This window comes from Melanotaenia boesemani, chromosome 11 (assembly GCF_017639745.1).
Source record: "Melanotaenia boesemani isolate fMelBoe1 chromosome 11, fMelBoe1.pri, whole genome shotgun sequence".
In the NCBI taxonomy this organism is placed as follows: Eukaryota; Metazoa; Chordata; class Actinopteri; order Atheriniformes; family Melanotaeniidae; genus Melanotaenia; species Melanotaenia boesemani.
This window is the reverse complement of record NC_055692.1, coordinates 26,122,898-26,144,917: the sequence shown is the minus strand read 5'-3', so window position 1 is coordinate 26,144,917 and position 22,020 is coordinate 26,122,898. Positions and strand designations below refer to the sequence as shown.

The window sequence follows — 22,020 nt, the reverse complement described above, 5'->3', positions numbered from 1 at the left end:
TGGGGGTCCACAGATACCTGGCTATCGCTCTGACACTATGTGGGTGTATTTGTACTCAGTATATAAGTGTTCCAGTACTACAGAACTCAATACCAATGTGAGAAAACAAGGGCTGTCAAAATGAAAACGTTTATGCAAAGAGATTAATCTTTTAAATTAATTAAATAATTGCATCAATTTTTTTAATGCATTAACGCATAAACAACAAAGTTATTACTCGTGCCATATTAAAAATCTGAATTTGACATTATGTCGGCGAGAGAAACTGATTTTGGGCATGTAGGTGCTTTGTCACAGCTGTAAACTGAATGCACCAAAAAACATTTTCCTTATTGATGATGATTCTGATAGTTTTCAAGCCTTACCATTTAACACATCACTAACCACTCAGTAGTCACATCTGGCATTCTGATCCACACTCTTTACCACTTAATGGGATTTATTAGTACTCATATTGGTACTTGGTATCAAGTACTAAAATGTAAGTACTTGTACTCAGTTTGAAAAAATGTGGTATCGGTGCATCCCTAGTGTGAACAGTGGATGTATAACACACCATACGTATCTACTGTATGTGTGTGTATTTTTGTTCTGTATGCACAGCTTCATATTGTGAAGGGCTTATTTGTGTTTTTCTGTTGCCTTTTTCTCTCGTCCTGTCTTTCTCTTTGCCTCTTTACCTATCTGTTCATGTTTCTCCGCTCTCAATGCCTCTTCTGGCTCACCATTCTCAGGCCAAAGTCCGAGAGCTGGAGGAAAAATGCCGGACTCAGAGTGAGCAGTTCAACCTCCTGTCAAAAGAGCTGGAGAAGTTCCGGCTCCAGGCTGGGAAGTTTGATATTCTTAGCACTGAACCTTTAACTGTTTGTGAATCTCCCGGCTCTCCCAACAAATCCTTGTCACAGCTGCTTAATGGATTGGCTGCCCCCATAGGGAAAGGTATGTATTTGACCTAATTGAGTACTAATGCTTAAAAAGTTTGTTCTTTTGATAAATCCATTTAAAAATTTGCTAATACCAGTTGTATGCATTGGTCAGTCTGTTAGTGTAACCTATATCGGTAGTTACAAGTGGTTGAAAAATGAAGAATATGTTAGATAACTAAATGAATGATACCTGATCAGCAAAAGCGTTTGTAAAATTCTGGATACTCAATTAGAAGAGCTTTTATATTGGCATAAATAGATTAAATACTTTACAGCAGGTAATCCTATGCAAAAATTATAATAGTTCTGTTACGTTGTGGTGTAAGGATCTGATACGAGATGTTATCTTTGTTCTGCAGGTAATGAGGCTCCAACAAGCAGATCTTTGATATCTGAGTTCATTCGACCACTTCAGATCAGTGGAGACAAGCCTGAACTCCTCTCTGTTAAGCCAACGTTCTTCAGTCGCAGTCGAGCCAGCAGCCCAGCAAGGGCTTTCCTATCTGAGGTACCTGTTATTGTTTTTTTTAGCTTTTGCTATGCTCCATGTTTCTTCACTCCAGATCCTGTCCTTTCCATACGGCCCACTCAGGTATTCTTAACAAATTCAATCTCATGAATTTCAGACTGAACACAATAATATTATATAGAAATTATTATATAGTGAAAATGAAAAGTTGCATTTGTGGATTTTTCTCTTTCCAGATGGAAAAAGAGCTGAGCTCAACTACCAGGTCCAAACCACGGTTCACAGGAAAGGTTCGTCTGTGTGTTGCTCGGTATAGGTATGTAAACAAGGCACATTAATTCACCTGCTTTCAAAATGCATCTTCTTTTAGAGAAGCATAAGGCTGATACTACTTAAAAAGTTAGTTTTAGTCTGTCTAATTCATTAAGCTTGCAAGCTTTTGTATTAGTTTCTGGGGGAAAGGAGGTTATGTGCCTACAAAATATCCAAAAATGTATGTGACTATAAATAAAGTGATGTTAAAAAACTCCTGCTCAAAATGTAAATGCCTACCCAGAGTTTTAAAACTGAGATTATTTGTGTAAATGCTTGAGTTGTCTCGCAGAGCTGTAACCGATGTTTTTACAGGTTATTCAGTGTTTCTTCTACCGAAAATAAATTCTCAGCATAACAAAAAAAAAACAAAATCTACAATGTATGGTTATATGAAAGAGGCTTTCAAACAACACAACCTCAACACAGCAACAACAAAATTTAAATATATTTTTGTAGCTTCTCCAAAGAGATAGTCTTTCTTGATATGTGTGCTCTTCTGGTTGATGTAAACCCAACCCAAGTAAAAAAATGTACATGAATTAACAGTGTTAATTTGTGTTGAATTTGTCATTCATGTTTGTTTTTCACTACAGTTACAATCCTTATGATGGGCCAAATGAGCATCCAGAGGCAGAGCTCCCCTTGGTGGCAGGGAAGTATCTCTACGTATACGGGACGATGGATGAGGATGGCTTTTATGAAGGTTTGGCTTTTTAAAAAAACTATTTAATCTCTTCTACTTATTTGCATCCCCACAATATTTCCTTTTTTGTTTCTCAGGAGAGTTGCTGGATGGACAGAGGGGACTTGTCCCATCCAATTTTGTGGATTTTGTCCAAGAAAAGGAGACACCCTCCACCCAACACAGGGACACAGTGGCAAAAGAACCTGGCTATTTCAACCACAGTAGCCTGGGGTCTCAGCGACTTTTGGTTGGTGCAGGAACGGGCATAGGCAGCCTGCTGTCTGACAGTAAACTAGACTGTCTAAGCACCAACAGCTTAGGCATCGATCTCCTGTGTTCTTCAAGTAATGGAACTGGAACGTTGGATGTCAGCATTGACGAGGTTGGTGAAGACATTGTGCCTTATCCTCGCCGCATCAACCTGATCAAACAACTGGCCAAGAGTGTGATCATTGGCTGGGATCCGCCTGTAGTCCCTCCAGGCTGGGGCTCTGTCAGTGGCTACAATGTATTGGTAGATAAAGAGGTTCGCATGAGTGTCCCCTACGGGGGCAGGACAAAGTCTCTTATTGAAAAGCTCAATCTGGCCACAAACACCTACCGCATCTCAGTGCAGAGCATCACGGACCGGGGCCTGTCGGACGAACTTCGGTGCACTCTTCTTGTGGGAAAGGATGTGGTGGTGGCACCTTACTATCTGAGGGTGGACAGCATCACACAGAGCTCTGCAGAGCTCTCATGGATGCCCAGCAACAGCAACTATAGTCACACTATCTTCCTCAATGGTGCCGAGTATGACATGGTCAAGGCTGGGGGCTATATGTACAAGTTCTTCAACCTGAAGTCAATGACAGTTTACAAGGTGAAGGTTGTTGCACAGCCACATCAGGTGCCTTGGCAGCTTCCAATGGATCAAAGGGACAAAAGGGAAATCTCTGTCGAATTCTGCACTCAGCCTGCAGGTCAGTCTTGAAATCATTACTTATTATGGCTCAAAGTCACATTCTGTAAACCAAACCAAAGCAGGGACTTTCTTTTACACAATTTTGGGTTTTGTAGTTACACATGGACCTACTGGGATCATTTCAACAATCCTATCATAGCTGTAAGGGCATTACTGTCAGCCAGCACCTTGGTTGGTCTCTCTGTACTCTTAAATTACAGCCTTATTACTTCAAGTCCTTTGTGACATGGCTTTTGATTCATAGTACTGCTATTTTTGAGTAGATAGTAGGTCTTCTAAAAATACTGGTAACTTTGCTGTAGGTCTGTAGTTAAAAGTTGTCCTGCAAAGACGGACATTGACATTTATTTAGTCTCATGTGTGACTCATGTGTGACCTCTTGTTAAATGTGACTCTGACATTGAGTTTCTCATAGCGGGGAAGAAAATATCTAGCTTCTCTTGCTTGCTATACTATTTCCTAATTTTACCTGCTGGGTTTATTTACAAACCTGACAAACATTTTAGCTATTTAATTGCTCCCTAACTACATTTACTGCCCTCAAAGAGGTTTTGTTTGTGTGTGTGTGTGTGTGAGTGACAGCAACATGACAGATGCATGGAAAAAAGTGCAATGAGAAAACATTCAGGAAGCACTCAGAGGGAAGAGCTGCATGACACAGGAAATAGTAGTTTGTAATAACTAAATAAGAGTAAACAGTAAGCTTAGATCTCCAATGAGGTTTATTGTTGCTGTACAGTTTTTTATTTTCAGTGATGTTCATTTATGGTACAATATAAATTTTAGGAGCCACTTGATTGGGAATATTTAACTTTTTTTTAATGTGAGATGTAAAATAACGCTTTTGAAGTACAAAAATAAACCCAGATATAACACAACTTAAAATAATTAGGTCAAATAGTGAAAAAAAAAACTAAGAGCAGAGGACAAAGAGACAATGAGGCTTGAAGTTTGAATTGACATTTTCTATTGGCAGCTGATACACTACATGCTGAGTTCATCTAATGATCTATCTGTTGGACATGTTAATTAGAGGTGCCTGAAATAGTCTCAGTATGGGTGGCAGACAGCTGTCGTCAATAAGGAGGACAGTGTCTGGAGCACTATATTAGGATTTTGTGCTCAGCATGTGTTCTTCAAACAAGTCACTTCATTTGTCCTTAGCATTTTAAGATGTTAGTCAATTTTAGTCTCATGGAGTCACCACCAGGTCACTACCTGAATCTGCCATTTGATTCCAAAATTAATTCAGTTTTTATGGTGAAATATTAATTTAAACAAACACTTCTATTTGCTTAGGAGTTGTTGTTTATGACAGGTGCAGGTTGACAGTGACAAGTGGAAATTGACTCTCCATGCAGCCACCAAGACGGTGCCGTCTGCTGCTGACAGGCAGAGTAGAAAAGTGACTGAAAATGTGTTGATGTAGATTCTCAGACACAGCTGCACATTGCTGCATGGAGCACTATTGCTGCCTGCATCTGCTCACTGTATGACTCCAGGTGAGCAGCAGCACAGCACAGATGGGTATGTTGTTTGGTATGCAGGCAGCCTTGACTGATTGTGTAAATATCAAATTGTGTTTTTCTGATGCATCATAAAAAATTGTCAACAGGAATCTGGCAACAGTATAATGCTGTGGAAACACTGATGGTTTAATGTTGGCAAACATGGAATTTTCCAGAAATGTATCACCCGCCCCCGATATGAATATAGATGCATGATAATAAATACATGAAGATTAATACAACAAAATCATCCTACTGAGTACTCCAATTTGATAATTAAATTTATAGTGTTTCATTGTGCTGTTTAAAGTACCTTAGATGTAGGGCATATTGTTATAAAGATATAGTTATACTTATCATATTATTATTATTAAATAGCAGAGGTCCAAAGCACAAAGATTAGCATCTTCAAATAGCCAGAAAAGCTTCAGACTCTGTTCAGCTGTCTTTCTTCTTCTCCTTCTTCAGTGTTTGTGTTGTCCTCCTCAGGGCCCCCTCTACCTCCCCAGGAGGTACAGGTCCAGTGTGGGCAGACTCCTGGGGTCCTGCAGGTCAAATGGAAGCCGCCGCCCCTGACACCTTCAGGAACCTCCAATGGGGCCAGTGTAATTGGCTATGCCGTGTGCACGAAGGGACAAAAGGTACAAATTTTTAATTTTTCAATTTTTGGGAAGTATGTGATACAGAACATACAGAGAAAGGATGCATTTACCTTCCCTAGTGCTTGGTTCAATAAGTAGTTCTCTGTTGCCATCTCCTGGAGAAACGATTAAATGTTGATATTCAGTCTTGAGAGAAAAGCAGATACACATGAATGATCTATCTATCTATCTATCTATCTATCTATCTATCTATCTATCTATCTATCTATCTATCTATCTATCTATCTATCTATCTATCTATCTATCTGTCTGTCTGTCTGTCTGTCTGTCTGTCTGTCTGTCTGTCTGTCTATCTATCTATCTATCTGTCTATCTGTCTATCTATCTATACAGATGTCTTAAGTGTCTTAACAGATACTTCTTTACAATCAAGGTACTACATGATAACTTGAAATAATGCAACTGTCTCTTTGTTTCTATAGAAGTAGAGCTTTAGATTGAGTGATGGTGGCTGCTGTTAACCCTGCATTACATTTTAATAAAACACTCTTTGGTCTTTTTGGGAATGCAGATAGCAGAGGTCTTGTACCCAACAGCAGACTATGTGACCGTGGAGTTAAACAGGATTCAGGGTCTGGAGGCCAGGGAAGTCATTGTGAGGACATTATCAACCCAGGGAGAGTCCCAGGACTCACCTGCGGCCATTATCCCGCACAATCTCTTGGGCTCTCCTCGCCTCTCCCACAGAGCCACTGCACCTCCCCATTCCATGCCCCATCCAGCGCCACAACCTCATCCAGTACACTCTCAAACCCATCCTCCTTATCCATCAACATATCCCCCAAATCATCCTCAACCCCAGGTGCAGCCTCTGCCTCGAGCCCAGCCTCACACGCTACCCCATGCACAACCACACTCGCAGCCCATCCACCACACTCATCCTCAGCCTCATTTTCAGCGCCACTCCATCCCCAAGTCAAAACCATTAATAAGTGCCAGAGAGCCAGAAACCAAAGAGCACGAGGTGGGGCTACGACCAGCCCAACCCTGGGAGCGGTCTCCCTCTCCGCTGCCTCCCACGCACGGACCCAACCTAGAGCCACCACACTTCCCGCCACGGCGGTCACCCTCTCCTCAGAGGATTCTGCCGCAGCCTCAGGGAGTCCCCATCCCCAACACCATCGCCAAGGCCATGGCCAGGGAAGCTGCCCAGAGAGCATTTGCCGAGGGTAACCGGGTGCGTGAAGATTCAATTAATAAACATGATCTCTGCATGTGTTAGATTTCTGTACTGAACCCAAAAATTGTGTTTGGTTTTTCATCATTCTTCTCTCTTCTCCGGCCTGAAAGTCTAACCTTTTGCTTGGCAGGTTGAGAAAAGGAATATATTCAGTGAACGAGGCAATGCCTTGCATCCACTCAACTCTGATGAGGAGGAGGATGGCTACGACTCTCCGCATGCCAGAAGGAGAGGAGCCTCAGTGGATGAATTCCTCAGAGGTTCAGAATTAGGCAGACAGGTACTTCATGGAAATTTCTCAGTCTGTTATCTCGTGTGCATTTCTTGTTTCTGGAGTGGAGATACTTACCTTTAATTTTCTTGTATTTTAATTTCTGAATCAATGCTTTAAAGAGAAAGATGAAGTTTTCATCTTCAACCCACACAGATACTGAAGATGAAGATTCACATATTTTGCCATATCTTCACAATGTTATATAAAATATGAAGACACTTCTGTTTGGAAAAAGGAACTATTACAGCTAATCCAGCTCTGAATTGTATAAAGCAGGGATGTCCAGCTCCGGTCCTCGAGTGGCCACAATCGTGCAGGTTGTCAGTGTATCCTGAACTTGATAGGTTGTTGGACTCATTTTATTTAAGTCAGGTGTGTTGATGCAAAGAAACACTGGAAACCTGCAGGACAGCAGCCCTCAAGAGCTGATTTTGGCCACCTCTGGTATAAATGAATATTAAACCCTATGAAACTTTCTCTTGAATGTTGTGTTGTTTTGCGTAGCACCATCATCACCACTACAGCCACAGTGAGGAGTACCACACAGAGAGCAGCCGAGGCTCTGACCTGTCTGACATAATGGAGGAAGATGAGGAAGATCTTTATTCTGAAATGCAGTTAGAGGAGGGCCGCAGACGGAGTATCAACTCACATAGCACCCTTAAGGTACATACTTACCTGCACATCTTTGATCTGCTGTGATCAGGGGAAAAATAGAGGAAAGTGAGGAGAAACAGGGATTTAGGGAGGAATGGAGCTACCGCTAGCAGAGGTGTCTCTCACATGCTCCACAACCAGGCTAGTTCATGGCATTGCCTGGCTAAATTCCCACATCTTTTTCCAGCCCAGCCTGCTCTTCATCCTCCCCTCCTTTGCTGCTTTATTCATTTCAGCCTGAGCTCACGAATGGCTGTGTACACCTAGCTGTAAAAAAATGCATGTGAGATTATTATGCTGAAAACAAAAGCACATTTTTTTATGATTTGCTTTGCATTTTGATGCTGTTGATACTGTACCAGAGTAGTGTTACAGTGATACAGTGAAATGTTAGAATATGAAACTGAAGTGCAAATATTAATATACTGTACTGTATCAAAGGGTCATGGCATATCAAGTGCATATGGGAATCTCATTTAAGTGAGTACTTAAATGGAAATATTCACTTTTGTTTACGTTTGTCATGTCTTAATGTTTAATTTGAATGTTGACATTGTCGGCATGTGATCCTGTCTTCATTTAGTGTGTCAGCGAGGATGTTTGGATGTAAAGACAATCTGATGAAAACATAAGAGATGCCGTGCTGACTGATTGGTTCTTGATTAATTGTGTTATGTAAGACTATTTATGGGACGCCAGAGGAAAATCCCTGAAAGCTAAGATGGAATATCATGTCCTTGTCTTGTAATATATAGTAAAATGATAATTATTTGTTCATGAAGGATTTCGATTGGTGTATTGACTGTATATACACCAATACTGCATCTCCTTGTCATCATCATCTATTTGTAAACCACTTCTGCACATTTCCATCCTCTTTACATGACTGTTCAAGCAATGTGTAGTCATGTTTATGATTATGGAATTTGATATTAAGGAAATAACTACAGATATTTAAAAAAGAGCTACAGATGAAATGTTAGATTTGTTTCTACTGTTGTTAACTGTGAACCATTGGAAGGATTTTATATCCTATATTATATTATTATATGCCAGTTGTTGATTCCAACTCTTATAGAAGTCTTCACATTGTTCATTTTTGGCTTTTTAAAGATTTTTCTTTTCATTTCATTCTCATTGCTGTCTCCATTTACCTCACACCTGCAGCTGTAAGCCATCCATTTTTTTATTTGAACATTTTTAATTTCATCAACTGGCCACATTTGTCTCCTGTTTGTAAGATATCACTGCTTCTTTGAGCTCCAACAGATTCCTGTTCAGAGCATGCCATTTCCTCTTCACGGAATGAGACTGCATGTCTTACTACATTGCCACAAATAACTAATTCTGTCTTTATTTTGTCTTTTTCCCCCCCATTTGTTCTATTCACATACTGTGTTGTTTCCTGCCTGTTCTAAAACCTTCAAAAACGTTTCGCACACCCTCACAAACATCTAAACTGAACCTTGTGAATTGAACTGACTTTCAATGAACTATGAAATTGTGGAACATTACCTCCTAATTATGACATAGGCGTATTACAAGCGTCAGGACTTAGCTGAGGAGAGAGACTGTTGGGATCTCCAGAGAGAGGTGGTGAAGCAAAGGTCGCTCCGCAGCAAGCGTCTTCACAGCATCCCGGAAGTGGCTGAGGAAGAGTCGGACAGCGTGGACAGTATAGGCCAACGCCTGTGCTTTGAAGATGGCGGGAGGCCAGGAACGCCACACACTCATCGGAGAATGTACCCCCAGGACAATCACATGCGAAACCATCTCACTCCCAACAAAAGTTCCCGCCTGCAGCGCCAGCGCTCCTCACCTCGCTTCACTGACAGTCGCTTTGGCTATAACACAGACGACCGCAACTTTGGGCGACCCAATCGACAGAACACCAAGAGTCCTGACAGTGGTTTAGATTGTGGCAGTGAGGAAGAAGGCTCTCTAGGATGGAGTCATCGAGGATACTATGCTCATGGAAGCCCAATGCGGGGGCCTGTGCGAATCATCCACTGTGAGGGTCCGGTAGAAAGGCGGGCGCTGGCTATGGGCCGTAAAAGAACTCTGACTCGCCAGTGCAGCGTGGAGGAGGAATTCTCTGATGTCCCAATGACTGCAGCCAAGTCGGTACACACGGGTGACTTTAGGAACAGGGAGCACTTTGGGCCTGGTCGGGAGGTCGGGCAACGAAACTACTCCAGGGATGGAGCCCTGAGCGAAGGCAGGCTGAACGAGCTGGACAGGGTCTATTACAGCCCCCACAGGGAGGCTAGGGCCCAGTCTTTGTCCAGGCTCAACCGGGACCAGCCGCTGGTGTGTGATTCAGACTTTCTGCTGTATTTTCCATCAGCAAGCTGCAGCCATTCTATTTTCTTGATGTGTTATTTTTCCCTCTTTTGTTATGATAACCCCCTTCCTTTCATTTAGCCTTTTTTTCTCATTTTTGAAAAGATGTCATGTTCATGGTTGGTCTTATTTGATTTCCTGTTTTGTGTGAATTACTTTGCTTGTATTCAGAATGCTAGGTGGATTTTTGAGTAAACATTTAAAATACCTAAAGGCCATTTAACAAAGTTTTGACTTCTCATGTCTTTGAGGGGAAAGACTCCATTTAAGGAAAGTCTGTGCAGTGCATGGGGACATGCTGCTTCTGTCTTTTCTTCTCTGCCTGTGCCCTCTCTGCCAGCTGCCACATTATTATGTTGCTGTTCATGTCTCCCTCACTAGCGCTGCAGCCATAGTGCTCTTCCATGTGCTTGGAGCTTTATGTCAGCATCTCTTGCCCTTCATTGCTTTAGATACAATAAAAAAGACCAAATCAAGACTTTTGCCACCCCCAGGGATTCATTTAGGTCTTCAGTCCATACACATCATCTCTTGCTTGTCTCTTTCACTTGTTTCAGCATAAAAATGATCTTGTTCATCCTAACTTTCTCATCTATTGTGATTGTTTGTAAGGGTAACAGCCCCGGGCTGAAGCTATAATGGCTTTGCTCATCCAGCTACGTCTTTATTCATTTTCAATCACAGTCATTCAGATTTCTTTTATTTTTCTTCCTTTTGCCCACTCTATCTCTCTTTTCTCCATTCATCATGTCTGTCTTTTGTGCCAGAGTTTGCTTCCATTTTCACTGAGGCGCTGACATGCACAGAACAAAACAAACCAAACAAATGGTCTTTAGCTAAACATCTGAACCCGAATCCATGTTGTTGTGTTGGGGGTTCATTTAATTTAATTGTTTTGATGGTTTTGGAGATGTCTTTACAATTTAATTTTTTTTTCAATTATTTTACAGTTTTTTTTTTTTAATTTACTTTATAAGGACAAATGGAAGCCAATTCATTTGCTCTTATGGTATTTCAGTTGTCTTAACAGGATTGTGGGATTCTTTTAAATAGTTTAACATTTTTACTTGTCTTTACATCCCGGGAAGTTTTCAATCCTAATATCTTATTTGTGTTCTTGTTTTGTTTTGCTTTTTACTCTAAAGATCATTGGAAACTCACCATCTCATGGAAGCCCCGATCGTCTGGACCATTCAGGGAGGAGGCCGGTTCACATCAGCACGCCTCCTCAGCGACGACCCATCCCATCCATTGGTTAGTGAGGTCACCACATGAGGATCTCCACCTGCAGGGCCACTGATGTTTGTGTTATTTATACCATGTGTTTCCTTAACCCATATCAGCCGAGCTGTACATCTTTCCCATAGAGCTTTAACAACCACATAGGTCCTTTTGTGGGGTGTTTGAGCACCCTGTAGCTGTCCATTCTCATGAGCTGGATTCGCCAAATGTTCACATGCAGTTTTGCAGGAAAGGTTATCCCAGACACACTCCCTATACCTGTGTTTACTGTGGGTTAATATGTTTACATAACTACCCAATCTGACCTTCTTGTACCAGTGCAAACATTGCTGTTTTACACCCAGAGCCTCCAGAGTGAAACCTGTTGCCTTGTGCACTTCGCACCTCAGGGCAACCTCTTCATCTTACTGTCTCAGCATGAGTGAATGGGCCATGGGGTAGAGCAGAGTGTGTGTGCGGGGGGTCTCTGACCGTAACGCTGTGATTGGTGTCTTCTGTAGAGATCACCATGGACAGTAACAGTGAGGGGAGTGAGGGGAACCTCTCACCTGTCAAGGAGGATGTTTACTATGGCAGTGTAGCTCGGCGCAGGATATGGCGATCTTTGTCCTCAGAGGATCAATATGGTATGTGCTGCAGCTTCTCTCCAAGATGACAGTTCACCTTGACAATGCCAGAAAAAGGCCAAGAATCCTTCTTGGAAACATGCAGTAATATCATGGTGGTCTTTGTACTGTTCTGGACAGTTACCTGCTTTGTTAAGTTTAGCTTAGCTTAGCTGAATAAAGCTGACTGGGGAGGACAAGACTGGCCTCTTTTCCCGTTGCTGGAGAATGAAAATCCCTTCCCTGTATGTACTCCTCTACCTTCAATCCCAAGAAACCCCAACCCACCCACTCTTCCCATCCACCCTCCATATCCAGGTCACTCTCCACCCAACCCACAACTTAGCCCACCCTCCTCTTCCTTACCTCTGCAACCATCCTCTTTTCCTTCTCCTGCCTTGAAGAGACCGTAGAAAGTTTCCTTTATTAATTTTGCATGACCCATTTACAAAACAGTGAGAAGGAAAGATATATTTCTGGAAAAATTGTTATATTTTTTTCTTGGTGGTTTCACTCAGTTGCACATTCATTCACTATGCTGTGATGAAACTCAAAGGTCATTAGACATCTACCGAAAAGCAGATCTCAGCCACAAACCAAGCCATTGTTGGGATATCTGTGAGCTTTGCTTCACATTTACAATCTGCCATCTAAACATTTAACATGGTGATCCATGAAAAGCATGGGGAACTGATATCAGGTTCATCCCTTCCCCCCTCACTGTCCCTGATATCTGTGCTGCCAGGCACCACTTGCTATGTTATCTCCTATCGGTACATGCCTCATTCACCCTTTTCAGCTGCACATTATTTCCAGATGTGGTCTAAACGCATGACATTGCACCTGCATTTGATGTAGGAATGCTCTCTCTGTCATGAGTAATCCCAGGAAAGCATGCATGTTAATCAGCCTCTGTGAGATAAGGCAGTGAAACAGCAATGAACAATAGTGCAGTGTTATTTTTTGTCCTTTCAATGTGCACTGTCATTTAGTTCCCTTGCACCTCAAAAGCTGCTTGAAGTGTTTCCTTTCTGTGGTGTGTTTTATCGTGCTTGGTGATCTTTGATAACTGACACGCCAGCAAGCAGAGATGTGTGAACAAGGAACCTTGCTGTCCTACGAATTTGTAAATAAGCCATTTATTGGTGAGATAACATAGCAGTTTTACTCCACCAAATGAAAAGATTAAAACTAAAACTAAATCTTTAAACATCGTTTGACCTCTGGGTCTTTTTTCACACATGTATCTCATCACCCTCTCTCCCCTGTCAGCTCTAATATCTGCTCTCATTGCCTTTACAGCCAGCGTGGCTGTATAAGGCTGGTAGTAGCAGCAGAGGCCTCCTCTATGTTTCAGACGGTTATGGCGGACGGAGACACGGTCGGGGACGACGATCCCCCGATTATTTTGAGGAATCAGAGCCAGAGGACCTGACCCGAGTGTTTGTTGCTCTATTTGACTATGACCCCTTGTCCATGTCTCCCAACCCGGATGCTGCTGATGAGGAGCTGGCATTCAAGGAGGGGCAGATTATTAAGGTGGCGGCTTCTGTCCTTTCATTGCTAACACAAATAGATGTTTCATGCCATGATAAAGAAATATTTCTCATTCATTTTTCTTAAGTTTCTAAAATCATTTATGCCTCAATGTTCTCAGCTAGTTTGAATTGTATACATAATTCCTAATAAGATCTACTGCATAATTGTTGTTTTTTTGTTTGTTTTTTTATCTGAACATTCCCCTGATTTTTGTTATTTTAGGTGTTTGGGAATAAAGACACAGATGGGTTCTATAGAGCAGAGATCCGAGACAGAGTGGGGCTGATTCCTTGTAACATGGTCTCTGAAATCCAAACAGAGGATGATGAAATGATGGACCAGCTCCTCAAGCAGGGTTTCCTTCCACTGAACACTCCTGTGGAGAAGTTAGGTGAGACATAATTTTCCACCTTTTTTGTTTAATGTTGCTCCTTTTCTATCTTGCTGACTTAATGTTGTTCCAAACTGCCTTTTACTGACTCGCTTCTCCTTTCCTCTACTCTTTCCACTTAATGATGTTTTTCTGCTTTCCTGTGAAGTGAACTGTGACCGTTTCAGAGATGGCCGCTCAATAAATCGCAGGTCCAGAAAGTCAAAGAGAGGTCTGTGTGCGCTTAGATGTTCCTCTGCTCTCTGCTTCTTCTTTGTGTTTTCACACCCCCTTACTTTTAATTAATTCACCCTATCTTTGCTGTTAGTTAACTATTCCTAACTAATAGCATGGACTCTGAAATCCAAATTATGTCATGTTGTAAATTGTTAGACTTGAGTTTTTTACCATCTTGGAGCAGATTACTCTTGTCTTTGTCTCTGCATTTCATTACTTTGTTACAGAAAGAAACAGGCGGAGTGGACGTCAGCATCCAATGTCAACACGGAGAATGGTAGCGTTGTATGACTATGACCCCCGAGAGAGCTCCCCAAATGTTGATGTTGAGGTACTGATCTCCAGTGGTCGCAGCTTTCCACTTTGTACTAACACTCAATGTAAAAATAACCATGCTGACAAAACCAAACAGTGAAACTACAAAATGATTTGTGCTGTGATGAGAATACCCCAATAATATCTCTGAAGTACAGAATTGAAAGAAATTGTGAATTTGGAACACAATCAGTGGAGTGACATTACGTGAGACAGTTAACAGTGTCAAGTTTTTCTTCTTATGGTTAATATTATACCTCACTAAAAGAAAGGAAAAAAATAAAACAGAAAACACTGGTTTGGACCTTTTTTTCTGCTCAGTCGCCATCATTCTATTAAGTCAGCATAGTAGTTTCTGGGTTATCTTGTTGACAAACAACACCATGACATAACGCTCATAAAACATGAGGAGGGATATAGCTTACATTTTTCCACAGCTTAGATGTTAAGTATAACTATTTAGCTACATGTTTTTTGCCTGCAACTGTGTGGTTTCAGTCGTCATGTTTATTTATTAAAACCCCAAAGATATTACACACAATGTCGCTTGAATGAGAAGTTAGCTTACAAGTGTGTAGCTATACGATTGAAAGTACTTTCCGGTGCTGTTTTATTTTGGCCCCTCCCCCTTGGTTTCACTTACTCTCACCTTTCTATTGGTACTGCCACCGACACAGTATGATGGCAACAGGCTAAATGAGGAGGTGAGTGAGGGCGAAGAGGGTATGGTACCATCTTCTCTGTGTGTGTTTCCTCCCTTGTTTGTTGCAAAGAGTGCAAAGGAGGAGGTGGGCTTCAAATGATAGGCCACGGCCCTTTGTCTTTGGTGGTCATGAGTACTGCCCCCATGCATTGCCTGAGCCAGCATCTCCCCTCTTTGGTTTGGTCTGTTGTGTCAACCTCTCTCCTACGTACTGTACATTGCTATGTTTGGTTTGTGTGGTCTCGAGAATCCCATAGGAGAGACGTGCCCAGTGTGTTGCAATCCTGTCTTCAAAGTTACAACATTTGATGCATTTACAGCTCCAACAGTCTTTCTGCTGAGACTGAATTGACGTGTTTAAGATGCATCACACTGATTTGGAGAAGGAAGCACAGCGTTTCAGACTCATTAAATCTCACTTATTTGAATGTTTTGGAAAGTTGTTAACACACCTAAACTACTGGAATTAGTAGAGACAGTTATACAAAACTTCATCTTTTACAGGCTGAACTGACTTTCTGTGCTGGTGATGTCATCACAGTCTTTGGTGAAATTGATGAAGATGGTTTTTACTATGTAAGTATACATGCGTTTCAAATTTATCAAAGGTTTGATGACCCTAAAATGATCATAATGCTTTTTGACTTTTTCATTTAAACTCAGTCTTATAAAGATGGTCTTTGTGTGCTGAAAAGGTTTGCATAGTCCACACAAAGCCTGTCCAGAGATATTACTGTATAGATCAGTGCAGGAGCATTACCAGCTTAATTCCAAGTAGAACAGATTGAACCTTTCAGGAGAGGGACTCTTTCAGGTGAAGAGTTACTAAACCACTACATGTTATGTGAGCTTCTCCAACATTAAAACATGTGAACTCCAAAAATAAAAATATGAACTCTGTTGTCAGCATGATATGGGTTCTTTAAAGATGCATGTGGAAATGCTGTAAAGAGTTTTGTAGAAAATTCTGTACACAAGTTAACTTACCATCTTTACCACAGCATCAGTCATACACACAACTCTTCTGTGGAGTAAGGCTGCTTCGGTTTCTTTTTGCCTTTTTCGTGTAATACCAGTGCATTTCAAAGTTGAGATCAAGGCTCTGTGGGATCCTTATCATCTGTCATATGACTCCTCCTCTGGCTTGGTGTAGGTCTTTAATATTTTTTAAGTTGCAGATAAATTTTCACCCTTTACAGTACTAACATACATTTTACAAATTAAAAAAAAGAGTTGTAGGGGGATTTCACAGTGTTGCTGTAAAACCTCCGTGTACCTCCAAGGGTGGTAATAACACAAAAAACAAATTTTGCTTTGTGCAAAGTAATGTGAGGTTACAGGTGTTAAAAGAAAACATGATGCCATTTCTGGTCCTGGATAGTTCTTCTGGAAAGGTAAAGGATACACCTATATAAATATGTATATTAAATGGATTAATGTTAATGAAACGATCTGCTTAATATCTGTCTATATTAGACAACAATTAAGGCTTATCTGGTGCAACAATTCTGTCACATTTTTTAGCCCTTTATCCTGCATATTTTCAGCATCACATGCCAAGAGAGAAAAAAATAAAGCAGAGATGGTATTTGAAATGAACCCATTACATGAAACACTCTTAATTAAGAATGCAGTCACAGTCAGAAACCAGCAGAGGGCGGGGCTTAATTAGTAACAGGAAATCATGTGCCTGCACAAGTCTCTCATTTCTCCACTCTAATGTAACTTGAAATTGAAATTTTAGTTAAACCATGAGGTAAAGTTGAATCCAGCAGATGGAGGCTTACTGCTCGTGTGTACTCCACAGGGCGAGCTCAATGGACACAAGGGGCTTGTTCCTTCCAACTTTCTAGAAGAAGTGCCTGATGATGTAGAGGTTTTTCTCACTGATTCACCATCTCGGTACCCACAGGACACTCCAGCACGGATAAAGACCAAAAGGGTACATGCTCCTTCGCAGTACTAGCCCTCTGTCATCCATTTACTCTTTTCTGTTCCCTCTTCTCCTTTAGTTCTGTGTCTGTGCGTGTGTCTCACTGAGCAAATTACAAAGAGATTTCTGACTGAAGAGCATTACACTGTAAATACATTGTTTTAAAATAAAAAATTTAAGAATACTTGACAGAGGTACTTTTATTTTTCATGTTTATTACTGTGAAAGGGGGAAGTTGTGCATTGTATAATATATGGATTTACTGTATTCATAAAGCACTCTCAGTGAGAGTGAAATGGATGGGGAGATGTTCCTGTGAATTTTTACTTGTCTTGAAAAATGGCTCTTAACACTTTTTGCACATGCATATTTAGCATTCTAACAGATGCTTTATGAATATATTCTGTGTTTGACCTTAATTTCTAATAGAGTAAATAGTTTTGTTGTACCGAAAGAAGAAAAATGTAGTCTGTAGCTCAGCATGGTATATAGTCCAAATGCATGAACCCTTGAACATTTTATATAAAAATAAGTCTAGCATAGTACAACTTTTGTATCTGCTCCTCAACGCCTTGTTTTGTAAATTGCTTTCTTGTAAAATAGCAAGGGAAAGGTTATTTAGCCTATGATGCCACCAGAGAAAAAAATTTAAATTTATTAAATGTAAATATGTGATGTTATTTTTTCTGTTTAAAAAAATAATGCAATTGTTGAAATATTTATAGGTATCACCAGATATTTTTCCTTGTGTTCTAATTTGCCATTGTCATAGTGCAAACTATTGAAATGCCATCACCATATATATTTTTTTTTATTTCTTTTCCTCACCTGCTTGGCAAAACAGAAGAAGAGTGTTCATTTCACACCTTAAAGGCTCTGTTTCCGTCACGTAAGTGAGCAACTGAGGATACCAAGATTACGCTGCCCTCGTCTAATGCAGATGACATGGGTACCCTTAGTTTCTGGTATGCAACATGTATACTTTGTATGACATTCCTTTAGTGCTACTGTCTCCAAGTGTTTAACCAATCCTCTTTGTTTGACCAAAACACTTAATATTGTTTGTTGATAGGATGTAGTAACCCTAGCCAATGCATTAGACAAGAAGTATGGTATCTTCAGTTGTTTCTCTGAGTGTTGTACATGACAGTCTGTCTCCTGCAATAAGTCTCCTGCTGTAACTCATGATAAGCTAAAAGGCCATACTTGCACATTTACTTTAATAATAAACATGAAATCAACAAGGAAATTATCCTGTACTTCTAACAGGTTCCTGTTATGCGATTTACAAATTCTTTACATATTATATTAAAAGAGTACAAGAACATCAAATGTTGAAACTGAGAAATTGCCATTTTTATCCTCAAATTTAGAATTTGCTTCAAGCAAAATGTTTTGAGACTTTAAGGTCAATATAGAGATGCTTTCAGCACTTTGGGAAAAACTGAGCAAATGGTTTTGCAGTTTAAATCTGTATGCATGACAAAACTTTAAACACTCAATTAAAAACTAAACTGATTACAGAGTGGAATTCATTTTACAGACTCAGGCTAAAGAGGGAAAGGGACCATCCACATTAACAAAACGCAGTTTAAACCATCAAAAGTAATGGTGAGATGGCGCATCAGTGCATGTGGTTTTCATAATTAACGGTATTACTAATGTTAGTTCTGGTGTAACTTATCCTACCACATCTTTTTCAGGGAAGGCCTTGCTTACTTTAGCAAAGCAATGCCAATGCTCATTTTTTACATATAAACAGTCTGACGCCACAACAAAAGAAAATATGCATCAGTGGCAAACGTGGCTGTCTCCAGCTTTTCTCACTTCGGTGTCATCCAGTTTCTCAGTTTCAGCAGTTGATATCTTACACTGTACACTATTCTAAATGTAGGGCTTAAATTATTTGTAAATCATTACACTGTTCATTTAGATTTTGCTCCTGTTTTGGAAATGACTTGTAGTAAAAAAAATATAGAAAAGCTATCAAATTCATTCAAAAGCAAAAAAAGCTTACACAATGAAGCTGCATGGTTTTGCAGTTATAAAGTTTTTCATGTAGATAATCTGAAGACGCCTCTTATTGTATAAGAACTTCAAATGTTTAAAGCAACTGCAATGATCAAATTTTTCTCACGTTACATTGGTTTTGAAATCAATGCCAATTATGTAAACACAACTGACCATCTGTTGATCAACTGATCTAATACTATGCAACTTTCACCACTGCTGCTAATAACCAGTGCTATAAGTGCTAAATTACCACATTTAACTGTCATGTTAACGTAGTTTAACAATGAAACAAATGACTTTATGGGGAAAGGCTGTTACGTAGCAATAATTAGTTACTATAAGCATTTAGTCATACAAGCAGTGGAGCACTGAGAATTTAACTTTTTGTTGTAGGTTCTCCCCAAGTCTTACTTTGAACTTACATTTTTTTGCTGCTAATTACAATAAAACAAAGTACATACAAATATAGCACCATATAACTATACTTTTGTGTCCCTCAAAGTGCAAACTCAAATAGCCTTTTAGCCCATGATTACAGAAAATAGTGAGAAGTAGTCTCTGTATCCCACCTGTATCAGTAAATATATTTAAAATGCAGGAAAGTGAATGTGATAAATGTCCCAAAATACAAATGTAAGAGTTTGAGAGAACTCCCCTGTCATTGATGGGAAATGTCAGCTGATGTTTAAGTTAGTTAATGTCATGTTTATGTGTGTTGTTGCAGATTATGTATCATAGTTGCATTAAAAAAAAAAAAAAAAAAAGAAAAAAAAAAGTGGGGAATGGGAGGTAGGGAGCGCTTATGTAGAACCTCAGATCTATGATGGATCTGCTGAGACAGAAAGGACTTAAGACAAAGACAGAAGTAGTGACTGTGGTGTGAGACACAGTTGGCTTTTTAACACCCTCAACTGTCCCTTACGGGTCTCCCATTAGGTTCCGTTGGAAAAATCTGGTCCACACCGAAGAGCATCCTCTCCCACAGTGCGTCCACACAACCCTGGCTTTGGCCCTGCCTGCAAGGGGCCCGACAGTCCCAACAGAGCCCCAATGGACATGTACTCCTCCAAAAAGAAAAAGGGACTGCTCTCTAAAGGGAAGAAACTATTGCAAAGACTTGGCGCTGTAAAATAATTTGCCACTTCCTTGTGTCGAGGAAAAAAATATATATATGAAACGCGGTGCACAGGTGGCATTAGAGAGCTTGACAAATGCTTTATTCTTTTACATCCATTGTATAATAGAATATTTGTATTTTGTTATCAGTTTATGAACTACATATTTTCACAAACATTATGGTCCCATGACCTCATGGTGTCAAGACGTAGTATTGAGACGCTTACCTCTGGCTGATGAAGTTTAGCAGTAGACCAACAGGTCCATGAACAAGCTCCATTTTGCACACGGTCAAGTCTTGCATTCAATAAACTACACAAGTCTGCCTAGAGTTTCTGTATACAGAAACCAGAATGTCACTCAAATACCGAGGGCTTAGTTAAAGCTTAAAGTCTATATTGAATCTGATGCAAGACTTGGAGTGTCTTAAACTTGTTCAAAACAACTAGTCATACCCATCCGAGTAAGGTTTGCATGCTTTACTTCTGCACATTCCCTCATGACCTCTCGAGAGCGCATGCAAATGTGGAACTTGGGGCATGCAGCACACTGACAAATCAGCAGAATTAGTCTCTTCTGCCCTATTTCAACAGCTGTGACAGAGCAACGTGTTTCACAAACATGTTGGGCACTTACATAACAAGCACATTCTGTATCTACTACAGGGTCTCTGCAGTAAAATCAGCCTGGATGGAAATGCCTGGTAGATCAAACCTCCATGTATTTGCCTTATAATTGCACAGTGGTTAGTACTTTGTCTAGTTGAGTGTGCAGTTTCATGCCTACCATTTGTTTGTTACTTCACCGCTTGCTGATGTTATTCCTGACTTATAATATGCAGGGGGACTTTTGTCTAGCCAGAGCTTACATCCTGTCAGACTCCTGTGTTGTTGTCCATGTTATCTATTGTGAAGCTCAAATTTGAACACATTTTTAACCTCAACTACAGAAACCATAAGTCAAAATGCTATTTTCATACTAAATTTGAGGCAAGTGAATATGAAGGGACTTGATATTTCACACCACACCCAAGGAAATCTGATTTTAAACTACTCTACAAATACAAGACATACCATCAGCAAAGTCCTGTTATTGTGCTGCATTTGATTCATAGCATGTGTCATCTGGTGTCACTGAGGTGGTAGGTTTAATGACCTCATAATAGTAAACATTAACACAAGACTACCTCTATGCTGCCCCTTCTAACAAAAATTATAATAGATGTTAATTCAGGCCAATTTGTCATTAATACCCATTTAATGTCCCAAATTATGTTGGAGCAGAATACAAGTACTGTATATCCATATATATTTATACATCTACACCTTATTGTAGAGTAGTGAATGTACAACGAATTGAAAGCCAATGTATTATCAAAGCTGCCCAGGATTGTGCAGACATCAGACTGTGTGAAATGAAACGGTCCACCTCCTCATCTCGTCAAACCCTTCTGTTTTCCCATTTCATCCTCCGATGCATTTTAAACTCTAGCCTGTTTTTCTACACAAGTTGAACTGAAACTGCCAAAAAGGAATGTATGCAAAACATTCTTTCTGTACAATTCTCGGCCAAGCAGCCATGGTAACCTACAGTAAACTGATGAGCATCTTTTCCTATTTACCATGACCACAGACATTGCTTCTGTTTATTTTGAGTGACTGCAGCTCTTTTTGTACTTTGTCCATTTGTAAAATTGTTTTTAAATGTTTATACTTGATTTTCAAACTGCCTTTTTTGTACATTTAACTTTATAATCAAACAGTGCAAGCTTTCCCCATGGTGTCTTGAAGACCATATTGTTAAGTCTGCAATTGTGTGCTAGCTTTATGATAAGAATCAGCCTATATTGATGGTTACAAATTATTGTGTGGGTGTGCATGTGCTATCTTTTATAAAAGAAAAAATATATAAATAAATTTGATATTTTGTAATGTTGCATGCCTGAGTTGCTTAAATATGCCAGA

At 40.2% G+C, this 22,020-nt stretch overlaps 1 protein-coding gene across 2 annotated transcripts in view; it reads left to right on the top strand.

Moving 5' to 3' along the window:
* The window catches only part of rimbp2b (RIMS binding protein 2b), a 91,035-nt gene extending 69,048 nt beyond the window's left edge, over window positions 1-21,987 (top strand). Inside the window, exons 9-28 of one of the 2 annotated variants that reach the window (XM_041999289.1) lie at window positions 735-939; window positions 1,286-1,434; window positions 1,632-1,711; window positions 2,304-2,413; window positions 2,491-3,357; window positions 5,336-5,508; window positions 6,041-6,706; window positions 6,840-6,989; window positions 7,488-7,649; window positions 9,174-9,950; window positions 11,129-11,237; window positions 11,726-11,851; window positions 13,188-13,369; window positions 13,592-13,760; window positions 13,909-13,971; window positions 14,204-14,307; window positions 14,969-14,995; window positions 15,499-15,570; window positions 16,802-16,936; window positions 17,772-19,068. In XM_041999289.1, coding sequence (XP_041855223.1) covers window positions 735-939; window positions 1,286-1,434; window positions 1,632-1,711; window positions 2,304-2,413; window positions 2,491-3,357; window positions 5,336-5,508; window positions 6,041-6,706; window positions 6,840-6,989; window positions 7,488-7,649; window positions 9,174-9,950; window positions 11,129-11,237; window positions 11,726-11,851; window positions 13,188-13,369; window positions 13,592-13,760; window positions 13,909-13,971; window positions 14,204-14,307; window positions 14,969-14,995; window positions 15,499-15,570; window positions 16,802-16,936; window positions 17,772-17,798 — 4,353 coding nt within the window. In that variant the 3' untranslated portion in view covers window positions 17,799-19,068. Of the gene's footprint in view, window positions 1-734; window positions 940-1,285; window positions 1,435-1,631; window positions 1,712-2,303; window positions 2,414-2,490; window positions 3,358-5,335; window positions 5,509-6,040; window positions 6,707-6,839; window positions 6,990-7,487; window positions 7,650-9,173; window positions 9,951-11,128; window positions 11,238-11,725; window positions 11,852-13,187; window positions 13,370-13,591; window positions 13,761-13,908; window positions 13,972-14,203; window positions 14,308-14,968; window positions 14,996-15,498; window positions 15,571-16,801; window positions 16,937-17,771; window positions 19,069-19,876 lie in introns of those variants that run through there. The other variant, XM_041999290.1, reaches the window with a different exon arrangement.
* The last annotated feature ends 33 nt before the right edge of the window (window positions 21,988-22,020 follow it).